General features: G+C 39.6%; 1 protein-coding gene across 2 annotated transcripts in view; it reads right to left on the bottom strand.

The window, feature by feature from the left end:
• Positions 1–9,631: 9,631 nt before the first annotated feature.
• Positions 9,632–14,254, bottom strand: part of sorl1 (sortilin-related receptor, L(DLR class) A repeats containing) — a 91,300-nt gene continuing 86,677 nt past the window's right edge. For both annotated transcript variants that reach the window (XM_019259376.2, XM_019259377.2), the window contains exon 48: positions 9,632–13,158. In XM_019259376.2, the coding sequence (XP_019114921.1) occupies positions 13,091–13,158 (68 nt within the window). In that variant the 3' untranslated portion in view covers positions 9,632–13,090. The remainder of the gene's footprint in view (positions 13,159–14,254) is intronic.

Genomic DNA, 14,254 nt, shown 5'->3' with positions numbered 1-14,254 from the left:
CTTTAAGAACCTTGTGAGGGTCAAGTATTAGATTCTTCTTACTGAAAACCCTACTCAAACCTACTTTCTCTCTCTCTCTCTCTCTCTCTCTCTCTCTCTCTCTCTCTCTCTCTCTCTCTCTCTCTCTCTCTCTCACTTTAAAAGGACATTTTTCCTCTTTGCCAAGCGCTTTCTCATGGTGAAACTGTTGGGTCTCTGTAAATAATATTATGAAGAGTACGGTCTAGACCTGCTCTGCATGAAAAGTGTCATGTTATGATATGGTGCTATATAAATACAATTGAATTGAATTGAAATGAAAGTACACTATGACGCTTAAGCATTATTGTATGCACTGGTGAGCAAGGCAGCTGTGTGACCAACAACAATGGAAGAAATGGCTGTGATGATGAATATAGCTTTTCTTTTTGGCTTCTGAACTGTTTGGCTCTGTATTGTACCCTCATCTCTGCTCAATGCTCATAAGTCCTCTGGTATACTGCGCCTTCTTGGTTCTAACTGCTGGTTTCACCTTCCTCTACTTTCCACAAACACACATCTTCATTTGTCCAACTGCTGTTTTCTTTAGTTTTTCACTTTGGGGATGACAGAGGAGGATAAATTAGAGGTCCGGTTTAGGTGCCACTAAACAATACAAACTGAACCTTTAAAATAACTTTGGTGTTGCATTTGTTGGGGACTATTTTCAGCTGTGGATTAATACACATAGTTCAACTATGTATTTATGGCAGCCGGCCAAAGCTGCGATGTATGTGGGAGTGAGTGAAACTACTGTCTCATCTAGTGCAACAGTGGAAAAAAGAAAAATCTAGAACATGGCCAGGGGTGTTCTTTACAAAGCAGATATGTCTGTACTTCAGTCCTGGCCACAGAGCTCTGATTGGCTCAGTTACCTAAATTCAGCTGTGGAAACAGCCATTCACAAGCACGACACTCTATTTTGAATCATTCACAAAAAAAAAAGCTGAGCTGCAATTCAGACACTGTGAAGATGATGCTGGTCACTAAAATCATTTGTGTTTGCCATGAGAGTTTAGTACTCACGACATTTTATGGTACAGAAGTCAGACTCAGAATCAGAAGTACTTTATTAATCCCCGTAGGGAAATTGTTTAAACCCAGTGTACTCAGTACTTGTGCATCAAACATTGTTTGTAGGAGTCGTGTCGCATGATGGTGTTGTGACACAGAGGTCAAATCTCAGTAGTGAACGCTGGAGATGTAGACATCAGTTGAACACATTTAAATTTCAGTCCAAAGAGAAGAATCAACTATTTTATAACTTAGATAAATAACGTCAGTATACTGTGATATAAATCTCTCAAAGGAGTTTCTTAAAATAAAGGAAAAGAAATAAAAAAAGATTAGGTGAAATCTCTCATCTAGAAATAACTGCAGTGTGACTTGCTTCCTGCTCATCTCCAGGGGTATATCCATGTCACCATACCCACAAAGCTCCAGAAACTTTTAAGTCTTCTAAATCTTTCTAATGGGCAGAAAGTCACAGATCCCTGTGGGGCTGCCTCTTACTTCTGTCTGTGTGTCTGACAAGGTCAGAGCACGAATCCTCATCAGGCAGACAGGGACAGTCTGAACTCATCCCAAAGCACCACAGCCACTGTGATACCATCAGAGATGTATTATACTAGTGTTAAACCATACCAATGGCCCAGTAGCCCAACAGCCATTGAGTGGCAACTAACCGGTTAAAGAAAAACGCCAAATGACATGAGGCTCCATATGTCTCTAACCTCTGTTAGTCTCTGTTATGTCTTTGAATCCCTCTAAATCCTAAATTCCACCAGACACGACTGCAACACGTTCCTCCAACGCCAACACTTGTGATTCCACCATAAGTGCTGTGGTGCATTTCAGAGGCGTACTGGCTAACAGCAACATGATCTTTGGCAGCAAGCCATCCTCAGACATGACAGCCGGGTGCTTTTTCTACTAAACTGAAGAGAAGCATCACACATGAGTCGGTTGCCTATCTGGAGGAATTGGTCCCAACACGCTTCATCTTCTACTTCAGGATGCTAGCTTGCAAAGCCGTTAGCGAAGTGTGTATACAAATTAACCAATAGACTGACATGCGTAACCAGTTAAAAATATCCTTGATGGCTATAGTTAACTGTTAATATCTGTAATATATTACATCCCCTCGCCTCACCCTCTCTTTGTTAGCGTGAAGGAGATCTTGCCTTCGAAAATCAACAAGAAAGGCCCTAATAAGTCTTTAAAATGCTGATCTCCTGACTTGTCCTGTAGTGCTTCCAGCAGGTCAAAATTGTTACAATTACCTGTGATCATTACATCTACAACATGGACTGACACAAATCCCCAGATGATGTATCGTCATGATGACGATGGTGTAACATTTCATTTAGTGCAGGTCATAATTCTAAATGTCGAGTTCTTTGGTTTATGAACAAAAACCTGCAAAGTGACATTTCCATCAGCCTCAGCTGTAAAATAAGATGGAGAACTCGGGACACATTATACGTGCTAAACATCAGCATGTTAACATTGTCATTGCGGCATGTTAGCAGGCTAATGTCAGTATTTAAAGCACTGCTGTGTCTAAGTACAGTCTCAGAGAGCCACAAGCATGGCTGTAGACTCTTGTTATAGCTATAGATAACTACAGTTGCTGGGTGTCCTTTGCCCCCTCACTTTGTAGTATCTGTAACTAAATGTATGCTGTAATGTGTCAGTCATTCTAATCTTAGGGCAAATTGCATTCTTAAATAAAGGTTCAAATCTAGTAAATAGACACACTGACGTACACCCACATCACCACCTTTGTTTAACCTTTCGTTGCTAAGGAAATCCCCACTGAACACTCCAGGAACGCACCAATAGATCTGTTTAGGACTGCACAGCTTGCATTCATGCATTCAAGTAAAAGGTATCACTTTGAGCAGAAACATTTTTCAAATGGTACAATAAAGGCATAAATAATACAACTAGAAGAACATGAGATATTAGTCTAGAAAATATCCACCTTTGGGGTTAAGAATAGGACATTGTTGGCATTGTCAAGACATTTCATTATGTAAATCACTGAAATGCTGACATGGACAAAATGATCCAAATTCATGTTTTAAAAGAAAATTGATAAGACCGTCACCTTTAATGAGTACAGCCACTGATTACAGTTTATTATTATTCAGTCTGAACCTGTTGATTATGATTTAGCATCTGAGGACAACGGCCTGGACCTCAGGTGTGGCCAGTGATATCTGGGCTAAGACTCTCCCAGCTGCCTGACAGGAAAACCAGGAAAAGTCTTCCTCTACTGATTCTGCATTCATATGAGGTTTACGATAGATATTATAGGAATGTATTTCAGGAAGCATTATGGTGCACTCCAATGTATTTGCTGTTAGTAGTGTCTAAACATACCTTCTACAGGACAAGGTTATTTAAATGTTTTGTCCATATTTGTATTAAAAATTTGTATCTAGACTTAAAAAGGTTCAGAAAAATCATCAAACTCCAACATGTTCACTCAACATTTGTTTTTTATTTGTTAATTTTAAAGCAAATATTAAATCTAATAGGAAATCTGAAATTTCTGATGATCAGGAGTGCAGAAAGAATATTTAGTTCATAAAGTTAAAAGCAAGTTAAAAGGCAATAATCATCTTCCAGCAGGTCTTATCTTCACAACAGATGCATTAAAATCAACAAGCTTCCAGAAAGTGCACATGCCAACAGTACATGGATATAACTGCCAGATGTGTTCATGTGTTTAGTAATGAGAAGGGACTGATCCAGGTCTACCCCTCTCCATATCAGTGAGTGTAGAAAAGCACGTGTCCAGGCTGAGCTTCTGTTCAAACCAGTGTAATCCTCCTTTACTGGCATGCTGATTGTCGTTCAGTGGAGCATGATGGCAAAGCAACGCTCCGAGGACCGTCAGGCTTTGTGAGGCGGAGTCCTCTCTGCATTGTTCTTCTCTGCCCTCTCAGGCTTCCACCTGTTCTTGACCTCACACTGTCCACCTCCAGTCTGTTGACCTTTGACCCTGGCCAATCAGAAACAGTCAGGAACCTCTTGACCACCTCTTGACCTTTGGAGAGTGAGACGGGTGGTTTGTTGTTGTTGTGGTGTGTGTATGGTATGTGTGTGTGTGGTGTGTGTGTGTTTGGGCTGCAGTCTGACCCTTTCTGACCAATGACCGGTGGCTGCATTACTAACCAGCAGCTCCCTGATGAATCCAACTTAAAGTGTTCAAAGTCAAAGACAGATTTACTACTGTTTGTTCAGCAAGCAGCACACACACACACACACACACACACACACACACACACACACACACACACACACGAACCTAAAACATAGAAACCTGAATAAAGTAGTCTCAGAAAAAGTAGAAGTGAAAACATTTACACGTTCAGGGTTATGATCCCAAACATCTTTTTAAAAGTTTTTTTTTAAATTTTTTTTTACCAAAAGCATCGAGGATCAACTCCCACAGGACAGCAGTTTAAAGTCCTCATGCAGAGGCACGCTGTCCTAAAAATACTCAAAGCTTTTTTGTTTTTCAGGTCTAATAAAAGACAGGCCCCTCAGCTAATTCTAGGTTTTTGAATGCTGAGCATGCTAACATGTTAAACTATCATGTAAATATTATATCTACAAAATAAATGATAGCGCGCTGACATTAACAAAGAACTCAAATGAAAAAAAAAAAAATTTGAACAGTTATATAATTCAACTCAAATTTGAACAAATGAAATCTCCATATCATCCAGACTTTTGTTACTTTGTGATAAGCCTCACAGGAACACAGAGACCAGTGTCCAGGAGGTGAAAACAAAATGCCGCATGCTCGGCCATGTACGACGTTGTTGTTGCCGTTGCCGTCTTCTGAAGTTGTGAAAATGATGAACAATGAATGGATTAACCAGTGAGACGACCTGTAAATAAAATTCCAACATATACATCTGAATAAGTCACATTCGTCTCAATATGTTCACATGAACAAGTCTTAGCTACCTCTCTAGCTAACACAGCCAAACACCTCAGTGACACGAAGAGTGTGTCCCGTAAAGAGGAAGATCTGGATTCACACCACCAGCAGGAATGTCAAACACAATGAATGTGAAGCACGCCTGTTTTTTTCAGACACATTTTCAATTTTGAAAGTGTGCTAATAAATAACTAAAACAAAGATTTGAATCAGTGACAAATACACAGTATATCATATCTGTGCGCAGCTTTGATAATTAGTAATCTTTAATCCCAAATATCTTCAGTTCAGAGGAGCTGCAGAGCCCGGTGATCAAGTAAAATACTTCAAATATAGGGCCACGTGCATGAAATTCTGTAATCTGTATTCTAGTTCATGTTTTTACAAACAAAGTTGACCTTTAATGTCAGAACTGAAATGATTACTCAGTTCGACAATGCCCAGTTTTGAATGATAAATGCTGCAGACAATGGTTTTCTTATTTCTTTTTGGGAACATGCTGCAGGATTAGGAGACGGCATCAGACAGGTACATATGAGGGTGGCAACGGCTGAGTGTGAGACCAGGCTGGCCCTACCAGGATAAACATGTACTGTATGTTAGCACACTCTCTGCTACTGCCTCCTACAATCTGGAAAGATCTAACTATTCACTTCCTGACCACATAAAGACACTGCAAATGCAAATATGATATTTACTGGACCAGACAAACAACAATCCATCCCTGCAGCTAGTATAGCAAAAATAAATAAGTAATAAATAAGTAAATATAACCAAAATATGTGACACTGACTTTACAGACACAAATGCAGTAACAGACTCTGGAATATGTCTTAAAGGCAGACTCGTATGTGTGTATTTGAGGGGCAGTTACTGAGCTGATTTAATGCTTTCAGAGTGAAGCTATCACATCACACTCAGCTCCTCTTTAGTGCCGAGGGTCTCCTGTCTCCTCCATCAACATCTGGTCCAACATCTGGTGACGTAACACAACACTCTGCAGGTCGTTTTGGAGCAAAAACCTCACGTATGATTCGCGGCCTACAGATGTGCTGATTCACAGCCTCACTGAAGGATTTCGGATGAAAACAAGAAACTTGTTCACAAAGGTTCTCCTAAGCCATACACACTGATCTAGAGGCAGTAGTAAAATGACACAGATCCAGCTGAAATGCATCTTTAATGAATTGTCACCTGATATGACATAGCTGCAGCAGAGGCTCTCCTGCCCCCTGGTGGCTGCTTCTGACTCTCTGAGCTCCATGAATGCTGTTGTCCAAAGTGGACCTGGTTCCTCGGCAGGTCCAGATGAAGTGAATGCAGCCCAGTTTCAGCTTCAACCATGAAGTCTCACCCATTACTTACATGTAGACCAAACAGAACTATTCCTGGCTTCATTCACTTCATCCAACAGTGCGCTCTGTGTGGGTGCTTCAATAACATTCACCTCTTGACCAGGGCAGGATAGGACTGCTCAACAAACACACACTCCACACACACACACCCCTCCGCTCATCATTAGCCAGCACTCACTCAGTCAGTGTGTGCAGTGTTGTGCTGATGAGGTGCTGCTTTTTACTCCACTGTTCACTGATGCGACAGCTACATTAAAGATGCTAAACATATCATCAATACAATGCTACCTAACACTATTCTAATACCAATCTCTCATTCTACCTAATAATTACTTTTGGCATTTTAAGCATCTTTTAATCTTAATACTTTTATAGAGGCATGAGTTAACCCTTTATGGGGTACTCATTAAAATACTTTAAAAAAAAAAAAATCAACCCTGGAGTGTTATTGGTGGTTATAAGAAGACATTAATTTAAAAGGCTACAAATCAAAGTCAAAGAAGGTACTATATTCATTCGCCCACCTAGCGTAAAAAACATTTATTTCCAAATTAACAATCAGACACGTCTTAAGGAACTTATGACACTTATTTCAAAATATCAAAAAATGTGAGAGTTAGGGTTAAAGTAGGATCCATTGGAGGCCACACTTCGACGTAGCCTGACATTCACTGATTGGCTGGAGAAAGTCACGTGATTCTGCTCCTTCACTGAGAGACGTGGGGCACCATTTTAAAAGCCTGTGGAAGTGACCATATATGGTTCCTCACCTGATAGAGGGTTAAGCCGGAGAGGAAGGCGTGTTTGGACCAGTGAACGGACCTATTTTGGACTTAGAACACAAAGTGTAAAGTGGACTTGGACTCGACTTTGAACTAAACATCCACATGGAAGATGTGTTATGTAGAACTTTTACGTATTGAGTATTTTTAATTATGAGGTATTGCTAAATTGAGTAAAGGACCTTGGGTCATTTTCCTTTAGTGGAAAACACTTGATTAATCTCTTCTGTGTCTCCAGAGGATATTTGACAGATTGTGTTTGGTGACTTTACATTTAGAGTTATAAAGATGTGGATATTTACCAGTGAAGTGCCAAATAAAAGCAGGTAAACTTCCTTATTTGTCTTTTCAATGGTCCACACACCTTTCTGTCCTGATTGTCTCATCGGCTGCGCACATTTTTAAAACATTATTTTGGATCTTTGAGCTTAGAGAAGGCTCTCTGACTGATTGCATTATTGCATTAAGAGTAGGTCTTGTGATTTTGGAGCCATGGACAGGATAATAATTGTCTCTGCTTTTTTGATATTTACTGTCCTTATTTTTCATTTTTTTGCCATTTGGTCTCTTAAAAAGCTCCAAACGTATGATAATGGAATACAAACTGGCTGAACTATCCCTTTATGTGTGTGCCAAGGAAGAGAGGGTACATATGGATACACTACATCCACCAGAAATCTGCTACTGTTTAGCCAGGAATGTATGGGTCGTGCTGTTCGATGCTTGTACAGACTCAAACGTTTGTCTGTGTTGGCTCTGCATTGGGCACAGTAACTGTTGTTCTTTTTGAATATTCCAGGAGACCTTGAGGTTTTAAACATCATATTTTCTCTTACCCTTGGTCCTTCACTTTATCTTTGGACTCTGCAGCTACCTCTGCAGACAAAATGGCCTTATTTCCTGAAAACAGCCTCTTTATACCATGGACGTGTTGAGCTGAAATGAGAAAGGTTAATGTATTCTAAGCTGTTTGACCTTAAGTTTTCTTGGTTTAACAGAGCACCAGTGACCCACCTGAATCCTGCGTGATGACTAAGAAGTTCATCTATCCCAAGTGATAGGCTGTAAGATGTGAAATTTTCGGAAAGACGTGTATTACTGTACGAGTCCTTTCAATGACAGGCATGAATACAGACAACTCTTTGTTCTTAAACAGAGACTGGACTGGAAACTTGGTTTTGAGAGCCAGAAACGAACCAAGCCATCACTGAGTCACTTATGTTGTTCAATGATCCTCTCAGCCCCCCGTTAGTCATGTTTCCAGCCATAAAACGTGACTTTGAGCTGCACCAATCAATATTTTTATACGGACAATGGAACAAACCACTACTATGTGTAGTGTGACAGGGGTCACTTGTAGTGATGAACACACAGAGAATACTCACCTGAGTCTGAACTTCTCCCATCACTCTACGGAGGGTTTTAGCTTATTTGAGCTTATTGAGTTTTGTGACTCTCATCAGCTTAGATTCCAGCAGCCGCAACTAATGGCAAAGAGTTATTATTGAACTTACATTTGTGAAGTGACACTTGACACAATATTTGAACTCCTTTTTGAATTTCAACTCAAGCATAGGAGTTCAAGGATCTCTGCATCTTGTTCACGAGTGACGCAAAAATGGAGCCCAAGATGGAGCGGTGCATTGAGCATCCTGCTAAACCTGCTGCCATCACGACCCCACTTCGTGACTTAAATTATGTTGAAGTTGGTTGGATGAAGATTTCTGGGTTTATCTGGGTGTGATGAATCCAAGCACAGAACTATATTTAAGAGTATATTGTAACAATGGGTGCCCAAAGTTTTTGAACGCTCATTGTCAAAGCAACAGTCCAAAGTTCAAAGATATTCAGTTTACGATGATATCAAGCAGACAGGCAGCAGGGTCTCATATTTAAGCTGAAGATAGTTTGTTTGTTTTTTGGCATTTTTGCTTGATACATAACTCCAATCAATCATTATAAATTATAATTATTGACTCACATTCTCGTTAGTTAGATGATTAGTTCATCAAGTCCTTGTGCACTTGTTCAACACATTTTTAGATATTTCTTTCAGTGGGAGCTCTGATTGGCCAGACGACATGAGTTAGGTTGGAGGTCAGTTCATATTCATGGTCGAAAAGAAACAAAATGGAACATGTAAATGTTAAAGTGTCACTGTGAATCAATGAATTGAGATTGAAAATGACAAATTTATATTTAAAAAGATTTGTAAATCAAATGTGATTACTTACAATATTTTATTTTTTTATGCTACTTTTTATATGAATAAATGAGGAAACAGAATTATTGCATTTCATTATGTACCATTTCAATTGTATAATTTATTTATAATAGTTTTTATTGCTCATATTAATTTACTGCTCCATATTATCATTATCTCTCAATCTTTGGGCACTTCTAGTTTGATCATACAGGAACTCATATCTTCTCTCTGCGTTCCTCAGACAGAAAACAGAAGAACTCCTTTCATTTCTACATTTCTGTCACGGACATTACAAAGAAAGAGACGACACTTTTGATTTTCAGCAAGTTTATTTCAGTATAAGTGGTTTTTAAAACACCTCACACTGTTTCTCCAAACATCTCGTTGTTCTTGCAACCTCCGAGATAAGCAAGCAAGACATTAACATCTTCAAACATGGCCAAGTCCAAAATGATCACACTCTGTGCCCGACGACATTTTGAAACAAACTATTTGACAAGAGTCGACTTTAAGACAAGTGGGGAGCTAACGGTCACATAATAACCAATAATTATACTTTGTACACGTGTAAAACCTGACTGAAAAAAAAGAGGAAGAGGCTGCATCACAGCAGCTGACACAGAAAAGAGCAGTGATCTGACAAAATTAACCAAATGCCCTAACAGTAACCACCTCTTCAGCCTCCTTGGCCTTGTGTGTGGGCTGTGTGTGTGTGTGTGTTTGTGTGACTGTGTATGCATGCATGTGCACTTCATGTACATCACATAGAAACCCAATGTGTTCTGATAAGGCATTATGTGGCAAATCAGAAAAAAGAAACTCCACAGAGCAAAAAAAAAAAATATATATATAATAACGCCAGAAAATCTGTTTTTAAGGCCAAGAAAACCGAACAAAGTACGTCATGAAGAGGGTGTGGAGCCACGGGAAATTAAGCTTAAGTCTTGAGGAAACACTAAATGTCAGTACAGACACCGTTTAATGATCCGGGGAAGGAGGAGACGGTGAAAGAAAGATGATGCAGGAAATATCTGGGCTTTACCTGACAGAAACAGTTTGTTGCTCTGGGTTAATGAACTGGGCTCAGGTTGGAACAGCTAAGATCGGTCTGCAGAAGCCGGTCTACAGAGTTAAAAAAAAAAAAAAAAAAAAAAAAAAAAAAAATCTGTTCTCCACAGTGGAAAGAGTTACTAATTCATTGCAGGGAGGGCCAAACCAGAGAGCGTGGATTAACTTCACAGGTGGTGAGAGTAGCATAATGAGCTGGGACAGTACCATCAAAAGTACAGATATAAAATACATTCATGAAGACGTCTTTACAAACAAAACAAGAACAAGGTCAATAGAAAGCAGAACACCATCAGTTCAAATGGCTCAAGCCGAGAGGCAAAACACAAAATATCAGTTAATGGACTACAGTACAGGGTCAGGGTGGAGGGGGGGGACAGGAGCAGAACAAGGACGACGATTCCTAAAAAATGGACGTGCAACAGTTAGATTCTGTACATGCAGAGAGACGAGTCCTCTCAGGGTGTCATCTCTGCTCTGTCTAAAGATCGGTCTCATCGTTAACTTCAAGGATCCAAACGAAATGAAAGAAAACACGTTTGGTCACATACCCACAGTCAGCGTCCACACATGCAGTTGATTCGAAATTTCATTTGTGATGTTCAACTCAGTGTAAAAACTCTTTCCAGAAACAGTTCCCTGTCAGGGCCCATTCACACCGACGTTTGTAACAGAAAGATCTGTTTGTTGCTAAAAAAAAAACAGTGCTGAAATTTGCATTACTAACTTGATGAAACTGACCTTTGAGAGATCATAGAGCTTTTTATGAAAGAATTAAAATTTTTTGTTTGTTTTGTTCAAACTGTCACTGCATTTTCTTCAGGTACCAGAAGATAATTCCAAAGAAAAGCACTTTTGTATTATTGTAAAAAACAATTCATTTTAAATACAATTTATTTTGAAAAAAAAAAAAAAAGAGAACAAAAAGTGTGAGCTAGCATGTTAGCCGTACATGACCCAGCTTTATGTCTCATACAGCATGGTTTGCAGTTTAGTGACAGACTAACTATGCTAATGGCTAGCAGCTAGCTGACATACTAAAATTAATTGGTTTATTTTTGCTAGCTGGACTACAAGCTAGCTTGGTTGTCTATTGTGGCTGACTCATGCTGGCGAGCACATTAGCAGCCTGCTAGCTTAATACTGGTTATCTTTGCCAGCTGACCAAAAAAATGGTTCCACTTTCTGAGGTGATCAAGGTGCTAACTCCGGCTAACTAATAAAACAGATGAACTGCAGCGTGAAAGGAGAGCGTCTGAATCAGAAAATGGATCTCGGGTAGCAAAAATGTTTCTGGAAAGACACATGACTTGATGCAACTTCAAGACTTAGTACGACTGTGGGTTCAAACATGTCTTTCTGTGATTTTGTTTGAATTAACCCTTTAAATCTTTTTTCTAAACCAGATGGGGAGCCTGAATCTGACTCTTCATCACAACTACTGACAATAAAATCTGCGTGTGTGCCAGTCATTCCACCCACAGCTCATCCAGTACCTCTTCAAAAAGGTTTGTGGACCTGTTCAACAGTAGATGGACAGTGCTGCCTAAGCCATGGTGGTGATGGTGGTGCTGCGCTGGTGTCCGCTCCGACACAGTTCCCTGAGAACCCACTTCTTCTACGACTACAGCTATGGCAAAATTCTGGGGCCGATAATTTGTGGTCCTGAACGATTAAAACAAACAAAAAAAATAAAATAAAAAAATAAAAACAAACACACATTTTACAGAATGATATGGTGCAGCATTACAAGGAGAGGACATAATTAAAAGCCAATATTTACAAATAGTTCTGATGATCTCAACAATGCGGTGAGGGATTCTTCCCTCCTCAAAGCCAGAGATACTCTCCTATCATGTGTTGCCTCTACATACAGACATACAACAGTGTGCTGGTGGTGGAAAATAAAGGTGTATCTATGAGGACACTGCACGATGCCACTAAATCCAATCACTGAGCTGTTTGGTTGAGTGTTAAAGTTAATGTGTTTATAAGAATCAGCAGTTTCTAAACTGGTGATCATTCAAACAATTGAGATTCTGTAAAGGATGAAACATGAAACTCCTGCCTCACACTGGACACCACTGTTACATACACTGCTATAGTACTCGCCGTACTATTCCCAAAATATGTAACTATTACTATTCTGATATCTTCCATTTGTACATATCGTATACAGCATTTTCCTATATATTTGCTTTGTTTTTTTCAATGTGTGTGTCGTTTGCATTCTATATTCCAGTCTCTGGATGCTTATTTTGGCTTTAAGCAATGAACCACTCCTATGGATAGTGAGTTTGCATTACAAATAGGGTCATACTTTCCCTGGCGCACTCGACAAACTCAAATCCTTCACAGTTTGCTTCAGTGTCCACCTCTTCCTCACAGTCCTTTTTTGACCCCACACATATATATATTTAATATTATAAAAAATAAGTTATTGCGCATCCAAAAAAAGTGCATTGTATATTTGAAAAATATCTCTTTCTCTCTTTTTCCATTTTTCTTCATGTTTCCTGCTAATCGGGGTGGTTTCCCATCGACAGATTTGGGATGGCGGACACGTTTCTGCCTGTTTTTCCTCTTCACTCCGACGTACCACGCCGCTGATGAGGAGTGATGGGGAGTAAAAGGGGAGTGGGGGCGGAAGAAGAGAAGGGGGAGAAGGGAAGAGGGAAATAGGTGATGGACGGACATCTTGCTACGCGATGACCATGGGAACGTCGTCTGAGAAGCCGCTGATCATAGGGGCGTCTTCATCGTCATCACCTATAGAGGAAGAGGGAGGGTAGGACGCTGCTGTTAAAGCTCATCACTAAATTGATAATGTGTCAATGATAGATTTTCAGCTCGTTCCAAAAAATATATAAATTCACTAAGAAACCTTTTAAAGATAGATTTCTGAGATTTATTTGATAGAGACAGATGAAGAGGAAAGCAGGGATGACACGCCGCAAAGGGAATCGAACCACTAGCCGCAGCAGAAAGGACTGTACACTCCACCCAATAAACCTTTAAAGACTTTTAAGATCTGTTTAACCTCCATGATGAAATCAAGTTTCACAAAGGTGAAGCATTATGACTATTAGGATAGTGTCAATATTTTTCATTTTAAATGAGAATATTTCTGTTAAATTGTGAGATTCTGTCTTTTCCTTCTGAGATGATATCAGCCAAAATACATATTGTGTTTTTTCAGTTCAGGGCATTAAACTGTTGTCAAACAACATTTTGAAGATATAAATAGTAACTTTCTGTTATTGTTGTGAAGGTCAGTATTGATTCAAATATTTAGAATATTAAAATAATGGAAAGCTGAAGTGAAAAACATGAACATGTTGAATGATGACGAGTCTGCTCTGTATATTTCTGTAAATTATGATTTTCCATTTTGATCTTGACGTGGTCTCTCTGAAGTTCGACTAGTTTTGCAGGTTTTCAGCATTTAACAATGAAGATCGAAGCTGAACATTAGGAACAGAATCCTGCATGAGTGTGTGGAGCTCTGATTGACAGATGAGCAGTATCAATCAATGGAATTGGTGTGACACATCTTCAACTTAAAAAGTGCTGCAGTATGTAAAGTGTGTTTTGGATAGCAGCTCTCGTCTAATCATCTTTTTTTTTTTGTTACACCCCTGTTGGTTTGCTGGGTGCCTCCTCTTCCTCACATGAAGGTGATTTTTAGACCTGTTGGTGTCAAATTTGTCATTTGATTCTCCCTCAGATCCCCACCTTTGACACTTTACAGGCATGATCCCCTGCAGGCTTCCCACTCATCAGTGGTAAATTGTAAATTGCACTTGTCAGAGCACAACGGCCAGGCACTGAACCCTAATGATCTCTGCTGCATCACGTGACAGCT

Source organism: Larimichthys crocea, chromosome VII, assembly GCF_000972845.2.
Source record: "Larimichthys crocea isolate SSNF chromosome VII, L_crocea_2.0, whole genome shotgun sequence".
In the NCBI taxonomy this organism is placed as follows: Eukaryota; Metazoa; Chordata; class Actinopteri; family Sciaenidae; genus Larimichthys; species Larimichthys crocea.
Note: the sequence above shows the minus strand (reverse complement) of the source record. Positions and strands in the feature narration are given on the sequence as shown.